Here is a 17725-nt window from a genome sequence, read left to right as displayed (position 1 = left end):
AGGTACCTGTAATTGAAGCCATCTTTGTGTCCTGTCAGAGTGTTTCTTCTTTCTAAAGGTCGGACACATCGCATCGAATGTGGATCTCCCGTTGACGTCTGACTGCTGACATTTTCGTGCGATTCTACATTTAAAATCGTTTTTCACTCGGTTCGCAAGTACTCTCGGCAGGCAAACGCTATTGGTGTGTTCGAGCCCTTACGGGAAGTCGATCTGTCAATGTTATTTTGTCTTTGACTTTCAAGGTGATCATCGGTGCACTGGAAAGCTGCGGGGACATTGTCTCTGTGTCATGCACTGAAAATGAGATCTTCATCTTGAAAGGAGATCGAGACATCGTTCGCATCTCCAATACTCCCGAGGGCCTAGCTTCCAACAGTAAGATGTCATATTGTATTTTGTTTGCTTGAATACATTGAAACCACTTTGGACTACAGTTCAAACCAACCAGACGGTGGAAAGAGAGACAATCACGATCTACAGATAACTTTCTTTAGTCCTTTAATTTCTTTAGTCCTTTAATTTCTTCTATCTCTATAGTCATTCCCTGAAAAGTCATTCCCTCTTAACCTTCTTCCCGTCCAGTTTCTGAGTTGTCCCTCCGTTTGACCTCTCCCCTGACCACTCCCACCATCCTGCTCCCGCCCACCGGCTCCGTGGAGACAGCCCAGCCTATCAGGACCATGGCCATCATCACAGAGCACGGGGAGAGGCTGGTGGATGAGGAGGTGGAAGAGGTAGAGGAAGTTCTAGAGCAGGACCAGCTGAGTGACAACCCCGAGGCGGGGGAGGCCGTAGCCCTGGTGGAGAGGCCTGAGGTGGGGGAGCGACTGAGCCACCAGAGAGGGGCCAGTGTAGGGGGCACCAGTGAGTCTCGTAGCCGCAGCAGCTCCATAACGTCCTGGGATAGCGTTCAGGGCATGATGCTCTCCACCCCAACCACCACGGAGCAGTCGGACCTCTCCTCCAGCCGCTACAGTGCCATCAACCAGGAGGACTTCCAGCAGGAGCTGGTGGTCAAGGCCATTAAAGTCAAGAAAAAGGCAAAGAGGAGGAGACAAGGTGAGTGGCAGTAGTAACCAATTTGGTAAGGCTCTGATTTTCAAAAGGGCCAAGAAAACTTTGAGGTCTAGTGTTCTCTGCTCTGGTTGATCACAAAATGTTCCAAAATGGCTCTAAGTAGCATTTTGATAGCTTTAAAAAAGTTAATTGCTTGTCTTATAATTGACCTTTTCCATATGAGTCTGGATTCAATACATTAATGTTGAAACTTAATTTCGGCTATGTTCTCTCTCTCTTTTTCTCTCTACAGAAAGTGGAAACCGCATCTGTGAGCAGCACAACAGCTGGTCCGAGAGCATTTGCAGTCAGGATGGAGGAGGGGGCAGCGACGGGGGGGCCAGCACCCCTATGAGTGAGCCCCCATCCGCCTCCGACCACACCAGTCTCATGTGCAGCAGTCTGGACCTACAGAGCAGGAGCAGCGGATCCCCAGACCAGGAGGGATCCGTCAGTGGAGGTTCCCCAGAACTAAATAACTCTGGAGCTCAGAGCCAGGGTGGTGGCCAGGGACAGGACCCTCAGACTCAACCCCCTGGGACTCGGCCTCCTTCCTGCCCCGCGTCCCTGCCTTTCCAGGACATGGAGTGTCAGTCCTACCCAGAGAACGGCCACGGCCCCTCGGCCACGAACAAACAGGGAGAGGCCCCTACCCCAGATGTAGACCTTCTACTGGAGTGCACCTTTGCCTACATGCAGACCTCAGAGGACCAGGACCCCACTGAGGAGCAGGAGGATGACTTCCTGAGCCCCCTCATTGGACCGGATGACTCTGAGGACCAGGACGACCCGCACCATCTGGAGCCTCCTAGCTGTGTTGATCAGATGTGTTATTCCCGGGAGCCTGAGCAGTGCCACTCCAGTGACGAGGAGGACATCTATGCTGCCCAGGGAGTCCCGTACTCAGCCTCCAGTGTCAGCCTTGGAGACGGCCTCAACGCCCTCAACCTCCAGGGCTCCAACATCGGACAGCAGGACCAAGACAAGACAGTAATATAACACACAACATGTTGTGTGATGTTTCTGCTTCCTTCCTCAGTGTGTGTGCTGCTACAGTACATTGCATTCAGTTTCGTTCTGACACTATATGACTAGTAGTGTCACATCAAAATAGAAGCATTGACTCATTTGATTGTTGTTACACGGTTGGATAGTTTTCACCATAGAATGTTGTTCATCACCAATACCAACAGTTCTGTCCCTGGTTGAACCCTCTCTCCTCTCGTCTCCTCTGTAGTTAGCAGAGAGCTGGATGGGCTACACAGGGCCAGGCTGTGGCATTCTGAACCTGGTGGTGACTGACCGATACATCTGGTGCCTGGACTTTAAAGGAGGCCTGTACTGCAGTGCTCTCCCAGATGGGGGGCTGAGCTGGCAGAAGTTTGAGGAGAACGTGCAGCAGGTGGCACTATCACCTTCAGGTGAGGATGTCTAAAATATGATAATTTAGCGGCAGACACTTTTATTCACAGTATCTCTGTATTATGCGTTATAGGTAGAAGGTACTGTGGTACCTGGTCTACATCGTTGTTGCCTCTATTTAAGATGAGCATTCAATGTGTTGGTACTTTTGGGAGTTGGTAAGTTCATTACCCAAGATTTCTCCTTTGGATGTATATACTAGTGGTTTGTCATGGCTGTTACATTGAAGTCTGATTTCATTTCAGGGTCCCTGCTATGGAAGGTGGAACAGAAGACCATGACAGCGTATGCATGTGGTAAAGTCACCATCAAAGGCAAGAGGCACTGGTACAAAGCCCTGGAGGATTCTGCCTTTGTGGCGCTTAGTGAAGACACAGCCTGGATCATCCATACCAGCGGAGACCTCTACCTGCAGACAGGTGAGATAGTTAACCACAGGGAAGGAGTTTGTGATTATACTCATGAGTCTTGTTCTTCTTTACTATCTGCTTTAAGAATAAGATCACTTTATTGGTCAAACCACATTACAGGGTTCATCTGAAATTTGACCTCCTCTTTTAACCCAACCCCCCCCGAAAGACACACATACATGTTTTTGGAGAGGTGCGGGGAGCTACCACGCTGGGCGCCCGGGGGGTTACAACGACAGGCAATGGGTTTGAAACCAGAAATCCTTCAGTTGCCAGCTCAACTCTCGGCAGACTTTTCCAATCGAAACCGGGATTCGACCCTCCGCTTGCTGTCTTGCCTCTCTAACCGCTGGGCTACCTGACACCCCCTTGCTCATTCCGCTATGGAGTAAAGATGAAGAAATCTGCCACTACATTTAGCAAATTCATTGCTGCATAGAAAATGTGCTCACAGGAAGTTTCTATAATATGGTTTTTGTTACAAACCATTTTACTTTATTTTAAATGTAAGATTTGTTCATGTAAGCTATTTGGACTATTCAATTCACTCCTCCATTTGAAACAAGACTTCAGGGTTTCAGCAGCAGGTGGCCTCAGGGCATAAAGAATATTACATCATGACCCTGTTCATTGGCAGTCTCAAGCCGGCAAATAAGTTCCTGCAATTAACCAATTGGCCATTAGATGGAGCTGTTTAGGCTCCATAATAAATAGTGTCATCAGTCACTGGCTAAATTAGTTTAGAGGTAATCATAGTGCTGTATAGATGCCATATTTGGGATGAGAATAATGAAGACGAATAAATCCCAAACATTACAAAATAATATCTGTCCCTTGTATTATGATGGCTTGTGAACAACACCGCTAACGCTGCAGGTTAAGACGAGTAATATTATTTCCCTGGTTGTGTAAGGATGTCAGTTGTACATGAAGCATGACTCTAGCAGCTGTCCTGACACATCCAGAGCCAACAGACACAGAGGCCTGTTCATTAAAGTACATGCTGTGTACGTCTGCCTCTGTCTAACCTCAGAGAAACCCTCTGAAATGGGCAGGATTTGTCACAGAAATTGGGTGGTGGCAACGAGATAAATATACACTTTGGAGACCGACATCAAAGAAATTGAAGATTAGTGATTGGTGGGCATAGTGTTGCTGCAGGCTTGTAATTTCTAGTGGCACATTTAATTTCAATTAGATATGATAAACTAAGAAACTAATGGGAGACTGCTATACTGGTAATATGGCTAGATGTTCTTTACTATTCGGTCATCAGATTTGCCACCAATGCTCCTTATAGGACACATCACTGCACTCTATACTCCTCTGTAAACTGGTCATCTCTGTATACCTGTTGCAAGACCAACTGGTTGATGCTTATTTATAAAACCCTCTTAGGCCTCACTCCCCACCATCTGAGATCTACTGCCCTCATCCTCTACATACAACACCCGTTTTGCCAGTCACATTCTGTTAAAGGGCCCCAAAGAACACACATCCCTGGGTCGCTCGTCTTTTCAGTTTGCTGCATCTAGCGATTGGAATGAGCTGCAACAACCACTCAAACTGGACAGTTTTATCTCAATCTCTTCATTCAAAGACTCAATCATGGACACTCTTACTGATAGTTGTGGCTGCTTTGCGTGATGTATTGTTGTCTCAACCTTCTTGCCCTTTGTGCTGTTGTCTGTGCCCAATATTGTTTGTACCATGTTTTGTGCTGCTACCATGTTGTGTTGCTACTATCCTGTGTTGTCATGTGTTGCTGCCTTGATATGTTGTTGTCTTAGGTCTCTCTTTATGTAGTGTTGTGTTGTCTTGTCGTTATGTGTGTTTTGTCCTATATTTATATATATTTATTTTTAATCCCAGCACCCGTTCCCGCATGAGGCCTTTCGCCTGTTGGTAGGCTGTCATTGTAAATAAGAATTTGTTCTTAACTGACTTGCCTAGTTAAATATAGGTTAAATAAAATAGAAAAATAGTAGTCTAGACTTGGCATGATTACCATTCTGTTTACATACAGACACTCACTCACTTACTCACAAAAAACACAACAAATGCACTAACTCACAGACTAATCCCTGATTGTGGTCGTGGTCCCATCCTGCAGGGTTGAGTGTGGACCGTCCATGTGCACGGGCTGTGAAGGTGGACTGCCCGTGCCCAATGACCCAGATCGCAGCACGGGGTGGGGTGGTATGGGCCCTCAGTGAACACAGGGCCGTCTTCTACAGAGAAGGCCTCAGCAGCTACTGCTCTGAGGGGGAAATGTGGAAGTACGACAAAATCAGGTAGAACCTTTTCTGTGTGTCATAGACCCCAGTAACAGTGATAGTTGAGTTAGCTATGCTTGCTTCTCGTGAAACTCATACGGGTTGTCATGTGTTTGTTCTATTAAATTGTAATCCAACAATGACTCTTTCACCTCATTTGAAAAGAGGAAGGAAGATGTCTGTCATACAGGCCTAGTAACAGTGAAAGTTGAGTTAGTATGACCAACCTGGGTTAAAATCCAGCTCTCCTGCATACCAGAAGACTGCGTTAGCCTGCTGAGCTAAAGGAAGCTAATGCACGTCTTCAGGACTCAGGCAATGTTGGCTATGCTTTCTTTGCTAATCATCATGTATTTGTGTGTGTGTTTTTCCTCCTTTCAAAGTGAGAGTCAAGGTCTGGAGCCAATCTGTATAGCCCTGGGAGAGAACAACACGGCCTGGGCTCTGGACACCGGTGGAAGTCTGTGGTTCAGGACTGGAGTCACTGCCAAAAAGCCCCAGGGGGACGATGACCACTGGTGGCAGGTTGGTATCCAATGTTACCCACACAGTGGCGGTCACAAAACTTTGTCAGCCGGTGATTGTCAAGCAAATAACTGTCGGTCTCACGGTAATTGACTGTTAATTAACATAAACACATTTAGCATCTCCTGGCTTCCACACATAGCCTACAAGGCATTTGAAAAAAGTCTAATAAATTAATGTAGTATAGCCTACACCTTCACAATAAATCCATTATTTATTGTAGACAGGTCTATAGAAACATGATATGAAGAACATGTAGTCTATTTCAGAAGAACAGAATAGCATACTCTGAGTTGTCCTTATGTTAAGTACTGATGTGGCTATGTCAAATGGCTGTAGCAGACAAGATCTACTTATAATTCCGTGGCATTATTTTATAGTATGAAGAATCCAATTGAACAAATATAAATATTTTCCCCAAACGATTTGAGGGATGTTCTGTGTTGAGCGGTTAACAAAGAAATATGCTTACTTTAGAGTTATTCATGTAACTTTAGTTGATCTACAAATGTTGGGCTATATGTTTTGATTTTTAATACATTGTATGGCTGCGTGACGAGACTCTAATGATGAATTGAGTTGCTTGAAAGGCATGAGCTCTGCTTTGTTTTTTGCACAGGCTGTACACATCCAAGTTCTATTTTAGCGCTTGGCTACGCAGACACTCGCGAGCAGTGTGTGTGCGCAATAATTGAATAGCATGTATTTGTACATTTATTTTGCAACGCATGTTAGGCTATTTCTTCACATTATAAACGCAGCAATGCCCACATGGTAGTAGGCTATAATGCTTTTATTATAAAGCTGCATTTTTATGGTGAAAATGATCTTCCCCAATCTTGAAACTCACACGCTGCTTATATATGCCAGTTAGGTTCTACACCCCATGTGAAGCAGATGAATGTGCTTAATTGGCCACTTTAGTTGTGATACAAACCTTTTAAAACATCTAGGCCTATGGGCTAGGCTACATGAGGTGTGCTACTATGTTTCAAACAAGTCGCAAAAAAAGCTTTGTTTCTATGGGCATGATGCTGGGCGTCATTCACAAGTGATAATATATCATTCACAAGTGGTAGGCTAATATTGTCACCCATCAGACTATTATTGGTTTAATCTTGTCTTTACATATACTAAATAATATACAGTTGAAGTCGGAAGTTTACATACACTTAGGTTGGAGTCATCAAAACACGTTTTTCAACCACTCCACAAATTTCTTGTTAACAAACTATAGTTTTGGCAAGTCGGTTAGGACATCTACTTTGTGCATGACACAAGACATTTTTCCAACAATTGTTTACAGACAGATTATTTTACTTATAATTCACTGTATCACAATTCCAGTGTGTCAGAAGTTTATATACACTAAGTTGACTGTGCCTGAAGGTACCACTTTAATCTGTACAAACAATAGTAAGCAAGTATAATCACCATGGGACCAGACAGCCATCATACTGCACAGGAAGGAGACGCGTCCTGTCTCCTAGAGATGAACGTACTTTGGTGAGAAAAGTGCAAATCAATCCCAGAACAACAGCAAAGGACCTTGTGAAGATGCTGGAGGAAATGGGTACAAAAGTGTCTATATCCAGTAAAACGAGTCCTATATCGACATAACCTGACAGGCCACTCAGCAAGGAAGAAGCCACTGCTCCAAAACTGCCATTAAAAAGCCAGACTACGGTTTGCAACTGCACATGGGGACAAAGATCATACTTTTTGGAGAAATGTCCTCTGGTCTGATGAAACAAAAATAGAACTGTTTGGCCTTAATTACCGTCGTTATGTTTGGAGGGAAAAGCGGGAGGCTTCCAAGCTGAAGAACACCATCCCAACCGTGAAGCACGGGGGTGGCAGCATCATGTTGTGGGGGTGCTTTGCTGCAGGAGGGACTGGTGCACTTCACAAAATAGATGTCATCATGGGGAAAGAAAATGATGTGGATATATTGAGGCAACATCTGAAGACATCAGTCAGGAAGTTAAAGCTTGGTTGCAAATGGACAATGACCCCAAGCATACTTCCAAAGTTGCGTCAAAATGGCTTAAGGACAACAAAGTCAAGGTATTGGAGAGGCCATCACAAAGCCCTGACCTCAATCCTATAGAAAATCTGTGGGCCGAACTGAAAAAGTGTGTGCTAGCAAGGAGGCCAACAAACCTGACTCAGTTACACCAGCTCTGTCAGGAGGAATGGGACAAAATTCACCCAACTTATTGTGGGAAGCTACCCAAAACGTTTTACCCAAGTTAAACTATTTAAAGGCAATACTACCAAATACTAATTGAGTTGTATGTAAACTTCTGACCCACTGGGAATGTGATGAAAGAAATAAAAGCTGAAATAATTAATTCTCTCTACTAATTATTCTGACATTTCACATTCTTAAAATAAAGTGGTGATCGTAACTGACCTAAGACAGGGAATGTTTACTAGGATTAAATGTCAGGAATTGTGAAAAAATGAGTGTAAATGTATTTGTCCAAGGTGTATATAAACATCCGACTTCAAATGTATGTGTGACATTTGTTTTGATTTGGAATGGACCATTATCATGTACATGTCTCGAAACAGGGGCATCGGGAAAAAATGTATGTACTTAAATAGCGAATGGATGATGCTTTTCCCCGTGGTTTATTTTCATGCCAGCCAGGTAGGCTATACACCTGTTGTAAATATAAGCAATGTGCTTTATAGAGTTGAGAAATAAATATAGGAGGCCTAGCCTATAGAAAGCTGATTCTGTTATTTTTAGTAGAGGCCATCACCCTTTTTTCTTGCACTGTTGCATAACCTATTGAAATGAGCTCATGGGCTCTCATGAAGTGTGTTTGGTTAGATTATCAAAAGCATTTGCTTTGATGTCAGAGTGATTAGAGGAACAATAAAGTGCTGAGTACCAGGCAGTTAGCAAGTTTGGTAGGCTACTAATGACCAGCAGCAGCATCAGAGCTTGGAGAAGCCTAATTACCGCGACTAAATGGTCATATGGAATTTGACTGCCTTCATGACTCGTGACCGCCGGTGTGGCGGTAATACGGTCACCGCAACAGCCCTACTCACACCCATAATTTCCATCGGTCCTCTATTTTGCACTTTGATCGTTTTTTAAGAATGTCTATTTTTTTAAGTCAAAGGGGTTGTATTACAGACTTCACCCCGAGATGACTGGCACACCTTCTAATGCTTATCTATTTCTGGCCTTTTGTTCCCTCCCTCAGGTGAGCATCACAGACTATGTGGTGTTTGACCAGGGCAGTCTGTTCCAGACGCTGATCCAGGCCACTCAAAACGTGGCCACGGCCACCAAGGCCCCGGTGGAGCGGGTGGCAGAATGCCTCCGCGTGGCCTTCCTCTCCCAGCAGTCCCAGTGCCAGCCCAGCCTGGTCTCTTCCAACACCACTGGCGTCTGGATTGCATCTGGCAGGAACGACTTCCATGTCGCCAAAGGCAGCCTCAGCGGTTTGTAATTAGACCTCAATACTTTTTTGTTAACTCACCAAGCTAATGCCTAGGCTTAAGCTTGGTGGGTTAACACAGATGTTCAGTCAGGAGCCATTTTAATTGTTGTTTTCTGCATTAAAATGCCTTTTATGGAGAGCCCTTGATGACATAACCACATTCCATAGAAACACAGAACTTCATCAGCTAAGCCTTCAGCCCAGTTCAGGTACAACAGCCAGTCAAGATGAGACTAGATGGTTTTAAGCAGTTTTAGAACTCTGAGTGGTGTAGTTTTTGAATGTGTCATGTCAGCTGCTGGAGTTTTCAATATTCAACATGTCAAATCTTAGCAAAATACTTGAAATGAGACGGGTCCGTTTAAATAAGAAATCAAATCAAATTTTATTGGTCACATACACATGGTTAGCAGATGTTAATGCGAGTGTAGTGAAATGCTTGTGCTTCTAGTTCTGACCTTGCAGTAATATCTAACAAGTAATCGAACAATTTCACAACAACTACCTTATACACACAAGTGTAAAGGAATGAATAAGAATATTAACATAAATATATGTACAGCGAGCTGATGTTCTGTGTTTAGCCAAGCAGGCTAACTAGCTATTTTGCTGCAGTTAGATACCCTAGCTTGCTGATATTTCTCTGACAAGTTGCAAAGTGAGCCTGGTTTCTGGTGCATATATTTCATAATACTCGTTTCCTACAGCACTATTTTCTTCAACACTTTTTTTTAAATATCATTTCTATTGAACCTTTATTTAACTAGGCAAGTCAGTTAAGAACAAATTAATTTGCTACAACAAGCGGCAACTTTTTCTCAAAGTTTCTTCAGATCCTTGTAAAGAGGCACCTTGACCGTAGAAACGGTCTCAACCGTGCGTCCTATATTTTTGATCTGAATTCCCCGTCTCTCTCCTTATGTCGGCTGTTCTATCTGAACGGGCTTTAAGGCAAAAACTATTTACATTTCTTTACTGACACCTTCTCAAAGGTCAAAGTGTGTTAAGGCAGTGAGATGGACAGTGAGTTTTGTGATAATACTGCAGAGTGTTTAGTGTGACAGTGATGTTTTGTGACACCACAGGCACTTTCTGGCAGGGTGTCGTACCCAGAGGAACCGTCTCTGCCACAAAGTGGGCCTTCGTCTACTCCTCGGCTTTACTCAGTAAAGAAGGTAGATTGATGACCACTCTTTGTGAACACATAACATTATTACTATCATCCCTCCACCTTATGGCAACAACCCATTTCAAATAAATGTACAGAAATAAAGAAGACCACTCCTTTGACATTACATTTACATTACATGTTATCTGTGTCTCTCTGTGTATTACATCACCAACATGTGACTGTGTTTGTATCTCTCTGTCTCTGCAGGGAGCTTCCTGTGGCTGGGCCAGAGCAGGAAAGACCTGTTCTGTGTTTGGGACCAGGATGGTCAGATGCACCCCACCACGGTCCAGCTGCCCCAGGACATAGAGATGGTGCAGCTCACTGCCTGCCGCGATGCCCTGTGGGGACTGGACCACCACGGCCGTGTCCACATCCGCACCCTCTCCACCAGCTGCCCCACTGGCATGCACTGGAATCTGCTGGACCTCAGCCAGCTCGGTGAGACCATACTGTTCACACATAGAAATAACATTGGTTGCCTCATCAGACAGATCACAAGCTAGGTAGCATCTAGCCTAAACTTAGCTAAATGCAAAAAATAACTGTGATTTTGTTTGCTAAATTGGTGATTTAGTGGCCTCACTGGGAGATTGATTGCAGTAGTTTTGTGGTATTTCCTTTCTGTTTTGTAGGAAAACTATACTGAACAAAAATATAAACGCAACATGTAAAGTGTTGGTCCCATGTTTCATGAGCTGAAATAAAAGATCCCTGAAATTTTCCAAATGCACAAAAAGCATATTTCTCTCAAATGTTGTGCACACATTTGTTTACAGTGCCTTGAGAAAGTATTCGGCCCCCTTGAACTTTGCGACCTTTTGCCACATTTCAGGCTTCAAACATAAAGATATAAAACTGTATTTTTTTGTGAAGAATCAACAACAAGTGGGACACAATCATGAAGTGGAACAACATTTATTGGATATTTCAAACTTTTTTAACAAATCAAAAACTGAAAAATTGGGCGTGCAAAATTATTCAGCCCCCTTAAGTTAATACTTTGTAGCGCCACCTTTTGCTGCGATTACAGCTGTAAGTCGCTTGGGGTATGTCTCTATCAGTTTTGCACATCGAGAGACTGACATTTTTTCCCATTCCTCCTTGCAAAACAGCTCGAGCTCAGTGAGGTTGGATGGAGAGCATTTGTGAACAGCAGTTTTCAGTTCTTTCCACAGATTCTCGATTGGATTCAGGTCTGGACTTTGACTTGGCCATTCTAACACCTGGATATGTTTATTTTTGAACCATTCCATTGTAGATTTTGCTTTATGTTTTGGATCATTGTCTTGTTGGAAGACAAATCTCCGTCCCAGTCGCAGGTCTTTTGCAGACTCCATCAGGTTTTCTTCCAGAATGGTCCTGTATTTGGCTCCATCCATCTTCCCATCAATTTTAACCATCTTCCCTGTCCCTGCTGAAGAAAAGCAGGCCCAAACCATGATGCTGCCACCACCATGTTTGACAGTGGGGATGGTGTGTTCAGCTGTGTTGCTTTTACGCCAAACATAACGTTTTGCATTGTTGCCAAAAAGTTCGATTTTGGTTTCATCTGACCAGAGCACCTTCTTCCACATGTTTGGTGTGTCTCCCAGGTGGCTTGTGGCAAACTTTAAACGACACTTTTTATGGATATCTTTAAGAAATGGCTTTCTTCTTGCCACTCTTCCATAAAGGCCAGATTTGTGCAATATACGACTGATTGTTGTCCTGTGGACAGAGTCTCCCACCTCAGCTGTAGATCTCTGCAGTTCATCCATAGTGATCATTGGCCTCTTGGCTGCATCTCTGATCAGTCTTCTCCTTGTATGAGCTGAAAGTTTAGAGGGACGGCCAGGTCTTGGTAGATTTGCAGTGGTCTGATACTCCTTCCATTTCAATATTATCGCTTGCACAGTGCTCCTTGGGATGTTTAAAGCTTGGGAAATATTTTTGTATCCAGATCCGGATGTAAACTTCTTCACAACAGTATCTCGGACCTGCCTGGTGTGTTCCTTGTTCTTCATGATGCTCTCTGCGCTTTTAACGGACCTCTGAGACTATCACAGTGCAGGTGCATTTATACGGAGACTTGATTACACACAGGTGGTTTGTATTTATCATCATTAGTCATTTAGGTCAACATTGGATCATTCAGAGATCCTCACTGAACTTCTGGAGAGAGTTTGCTGCACTGAAAGTAAAGGGGCTGAATAATTTTGCACGCCCAATTTTTCAGTTTTTGATTTGTTCAAAAAGTTTGAAATATCCAATAAATGTCGTTCCACTTCATGATTGTGTCCCACTTGTTGTTGATTCTTCACAAAAAAATACAGTTTTATATCTTTACGTTTGAAGCCTGAAATGTGGCAAAAGGTCGCAAAGTTCAAAGGGGCCGAATACTTTTGCAAGGCACTGTACATCCCTGTTCGTGAGCATTTCTCCTTTGCCAAGACAATCCATCCACCTGACAGGTGTGGCATATCAAGAAGCTGATTAAACGGCATGATCATTACACAGGTGCACCTTGTGCTGTGGACAATAAAAGGCCACTCTAAAATGAGCAATTTTGTCACACAACACAAGGCCACAGATGTCTCAAGTTTTGAGGGAGCATGCAATTGGCATGCTGACTGCAGGGCTGTCCACCAGAGCTCTTGCCAGAGATTTGAATGTTCATACAGAGGCGGCGCTCCTAGTGAACAGGGTCTTTAATGCAGGGAAACTTAAATCAGTTTTAACTAATTTCTATCAGCATGTTAAATGTGTGCAACCAGAGGGGGAAAAATTTGAGACCACCTTTACTCCACACACCAAGACGCGTACAAAGCTCTCCCTCGCCCTCCATTTGGCAAATCTGACCATAATTCTATCCTCCTGATTCCTGCTTACAAGCTAAAATTTAAGCAGGAAGCACCAGTGACCTGGGTCTATAAAAAAAGTGGTCAGATTAAGCAGATGCTAACCTTCAGGACTGTTTTGCTAACACAGACTGGACTATGTTCAGGGATTCTTCCGATGGCATTGAGGAGTACACCACATCAGTCACTATCAATAAGTGCATCGAGGACGTCGTCCCCACAGTGACTGTACATACATACCCCAACCAGAAGCCATGAATTACAGGCAATATTTGCACTGAGCTATAGGCTAGAGCTGTCACTTTCAAGGAGCGGGACTCTAACCCAGAAGCTTATAAGAAATCCCACTATTCCCTCCGACACACCATCAAACAAGCAAAGCGTCAATACAGGACTAAGATCGAATCATACTACACCGGCTCTGGCGCTCGTCGGATGTGGCATGTCCTGCAAACTATTACAGACTACAAAGGGAAGCGCAGCCGAGAGCTGCCCAGTGACACAAGCCTACCAGATGTGCTAAATAACGTCTATGCTCGCTTCGAGGCAAGTAACACTGAAACATGCATGAGAGCATCTGCTGTTCCGGAAGACTGTGTGATCACACTCTCCGCAGCCGATGTAAGACCTTTAAACAGGTCAATATTCACAAGGCCAGGGGCCTCCCGGGTGGAGCAGTGGTTAAGGGCGCAGTACTGCAGCGCCAGCTGTGCCATCAGAGTTCCTGGGTTCGCGCCCAGGCTCTGTCGTAACCGGCCGCGAACGGGAGGTCCGTGAGGCGACGCACAATTGGCCTAGCGTCGCCCGGGTTAGGGAGGGCTTGGTCGGTAGGGGAGGCCCAAGAGGCTTCTACCCCCAAGCCATAAGACTCCTGAACTGCTAATCAAATGGCTACCCAGACTACACATTGCACATTGACTCTGTACCGGTATATAGCCCCACTATTGTTATTCACTGCTGCTCTTTAATCATTTGTTATTCTTATCTCTTACTTTTTGGGGGTGTATTTTCTTAACTGCATTTTGTTAGGGCTTGTAAGTAAGCATTTCACTGTAAGGTTTACACATGTTGTATTCTGCGCATGTGACAAATAGATTTAGATTTGATTAAATTAGTCTACTATAAGCCACCTCAAACGTAGTTTTAGAGAATTTGGCAGTATGTCCAACCGGCCTCACAACCTCAGATCACGTGTAACCACGCCAGCCAGGACCTCCACATCCTGCTTCTTCCCCTGCGAGATCATCTGAGACCGGCCACCCGTACAGGTGATGAAACTGTGGGTTTGCACAACCAAAGAATTTCTGTACAAATCGTCGCAGAGAAGCTCATCTGTATGCTCGTCGTCCTCACTAGGTTCTTGACCTGATTGCAGTTCGCCATTGTAACCGACATCAGTGGGTTAATGTTAACCTTCAATGGCCACTAGCATGCTGGAAAAGTTTGGTATTCACGGTGCATGATGCAAATGGTGGTCACACCAGATACTGACTTGTTTTATTGACCGTTTCTTTTTTTAAAGGTATCTGTGATGACCAACATATGCAAATCTGTATTCCATTCATGTGAAATCCATAGATTAGGGCCTAATTAAGTTCTTTATTTTGACTTATTTCCTTAAATGAACTGTAACTGTATGAAATTGTTGCATTATGCATATATATTTTTGTTCAGTGTAAATGTTTTCCACATTTCATTATACTGTAGTAATAACTAAGCCATTTTGTTTGCAGATGTTAAAGGAACATTTTATATATAGGCAATAAGCATTCTTAAAAATTAAATGGCCATTTCATAACTGATCAGAGCTGAACATTTATTCCCAGTGTGACATACTTATCTAGCACATGCTGTATGTCTAGTCTGTCAAATGTCAGCCTGTCTTTTGGTGTCAGTTCCATGTAGCTGCATACTTTCGCACGCCCATCGTAGTGTCCCCACCAGCTTACGTTTCATGTCCCAGTGGTCGGCAATGGTACTCGCACCTCCAAACTGCAGTCTGACTTTGACCTAGTTCATGTGAGGTTGTCTTTCTAGTCCTAGTTACGCCCCTCAGGAATACAGGGAGAGCAATACACTAGCACTCCTGAAACAGAGGATCTGGATCTAGAGGCATTGTCTTGAGTTGGCTGCTGACACAGATTCAGCAGGCAGACGTCACTCGCTTCCTCAGTTTTACTAGGGAGTTTTTTTACTTATGTATAGGCAGGTGGTACTTACATAATACTTTTTTTTGTAATAAGGCACTCCTTGAGCAAGGTGTCAAAGTTCATGCCAGGCAGGGAAATTATCAGAGCAATTCCTCCTACTACAAGTCAAGACCTTTCAATACTCCATGAAGGAGTGTCTGATAAGTTCTCCAAAGAAATCCATATATTTTTTGGAGTGAACCGTTTACATTGCCTTTTAGACTTTTTTGGGCTGTACCACGTCTCAAGCAGTAAGCTGACATGCCTGTAGAAAACACATGATTCTAAAGAGATATTAGGCCTATGTATTACCGTCATTTTGGCAATGAGTCCCTACCCTCCATTCCAAGAGGTTGGTGTCATTTAAAATTCATGGAAAGTAAGTTATCTAACAGCAGATAGATTTCAACCCTTCGATAGATGCACCAGGGTCTTGGTAGAAGCTTCAGTGTTTGTTTATTGAAGAGGTTCAGGTTGTATATGTTCTGCTGCTGGAAAGTGTCTGGATGCAAATAGACAGCCATGTGACGACAGCAGACAGCTGTAGCCAGGCCGTATTGGGCTATGTGTGCATCACAATGTAACATGAGAGGGGAGGGAGCTGAGAGTACACACATTTTTAGCCGTGTTCTGTTAGATCATGTGGTCATTGACACTAAGTCTCCGTGCTAGAACACTGCACAGGAATCAGGACAGGGACAAGAGTGTTTGACACCTTTCACAGTTCATTATAGTTCATGAAGGAAGTTTTGAAAGTTATCGCATAATGAAAAGACATTTTTCAGTGAAACTTATTTCATTGTAAGACGTTCATTGGGTGTCGAACATTTAGGTAATTTGTTATAAAAGATTGATTTACTATATAATAAAATTATTTTTGGAAGGGAAATAAATCACAAAGCATTGGTCTATCTTGTGTGGGTTCTCCATGTTTGACATAAATAAACATTTAACAATGTTTTATCATTTGTTTCTCAATTGGCATCTTGTCCCTGATAAAACTACTAGTAAGCTTAGGGCTGTGGCGGTCATGAAATGTTGTCAGCCAGTTGTTGTCATGCACAAGACTTCCAGGCTCACAGTAATTGAACGCTAATTAACATAAATATGTTTAGCATCTCCAGGTACACATACAAGTCACTGATGCGCCACTTTGGAACATCGACATTTAAAAAAGTATAATAAATCAATTTAATGTACACCTTCAGAATAAACCCATTATTTATTTTTAGTCAGGTCTAAAGAAACATTATGAAGAAAATTTATTTCAGAAGAACAGAATATGAATTGGCCTACTGTAGGCAAATGTTATCTGGCTATGCGCCATGCTATAGGCTGTAGGCTTGTTTATTTAGCTGACAAAATAATACCATATAGTCCTGTGGTATTATTTTATATGATCTTATAGTAAAAATAATATAATTGGACTTAGCCACTTCATATCCTTTCCATTTTATTCAGCTATGTTGAGTGTAAAAGTGAACATTTTGAAACAGGTCCTATACACTAGATTTTGAGTTATTTGGGAACTTTAGTTGTGAATGATACAAACCTTAGAATGTCTTAGAAATCAAGACATACAGTATATGGGTTGCATTGTGCGACTATAGGCTATTGATGATTTGAGAAAGTAGCAACAAAAAAAGCTTGCGCTCTGTTCCTTGCCTCAGGCTGCTCAGCTGTTATCTCATCAAGTGATCATATTTTCACCCATCACACTATATTCAATGTAATCTTGTCTTAACTAATATGAAAATAGGCAGGAACAGGGGGGGAAAAAGACATGTCATCTGTATACACTCAAATAGCGAATGGAGGCCTCGCGTGTCCGTTTTGTAGGCTACTTCGGGTTTATATCGGAGCATGTGCTTAATATGAGCAGCTGAGAAATAAATCTAAGAACACTTATTTCACTCCAAGCATCAAACACTGCTTGATTAGCATGCTCTTGCTGCCCTGTAGGTAATATTCCGCCCAAACTCTGTATGCCATGGCCTGTCCCAGCTACCCAGTGCTTAATTTGGGAAACTTTTTTTGAAATCTGTTCCGGACCATCGATAGTGACATGTTTTCGCAAAACAAATCATATTTCACTAAACTGTTGAGAGCAGGAGATGGAAACGCATGGTGGTGAGATATTCTGTATAGCTAAATGTAATGTGTAAGCCAATTAATTGTGAAAATATAAAACAATCCCTATTACTAGGCTATTAAAATACAAATTCATTGATTGTAAGCCACCCTGCACAATCAATGAACCAACAGCATCAGCTAGGGCTATACGTTCTCTCCCAGACTCATGGATAGACATTTTGGAGCGTAGCATACCAGTCCATTCTGTATGCATTATAATACTGTCCACACTCAAA

At 43.2% G+C, this 17725-nt stretch overlaps 1 protein-coding gene across 2 annotated transcripts in view; it reads left to right on the top strand.

The window, feature by feature from the left end:
- tecpr2 (tectonin beta-propeller repeat containing 2) overlaps positions 1-17725 on the top strand; it is a 33380-nt gene that overhangs the window by 5402 nt on the left and 10253 nt on the right. For both annotated transcript variants that reach the window (XM_021574003.3, XM_021574001.3), the window contains exons 7-16: positions 246-378; positions 586-1062; positions 1313-2049; positions 2297-2480; positions 2727-2900; positions 5005-5185; positions 5551-5692; positions 8917-9157; positions 10242-10331; positions 10535-10768. In XM_021574003.3, the coding sequence (XP_021429678.1) occupies positions 246-378; positions 586-1062; positions 1313-2049; positions 2297-2480; positions 2727-2900; positions 5005-5185; positions 5551-5692; positions 8917-9157; positions 10242-10331; positions 10535-10768 (2593 nt within the window). The remainder of the gene's footprint in view (positions 1-245; positions 379-585; positions 1063-1312; positions 2050-2296; positions 2481-2726; positions 2901-5004; positions 5186-5550; positions 5693-8916; positions 9158-10241; positions 10332-10534; positions 10769-17725) is intronic.

The sequence above is a fragment of the Oncorhynchus mykiss genome, chromosome 19, assembly GCF_057628025.1.
Source record: "Oncorhynchus mykiss isolate SJ-2025 chromosome 19, ASM5762802v1, whole genome shotgun sequence".
NCBI classification, from domain to species: Eukaryota; Metazoa; Chordata; class Actinopteri; order Salmoniformes; family Salmonidae; genus Oncorhynchus; species Oncorhynchus mykiss.
This window is presented reverse-complemented; position numbering and strand designations above follow the sequence as displayed.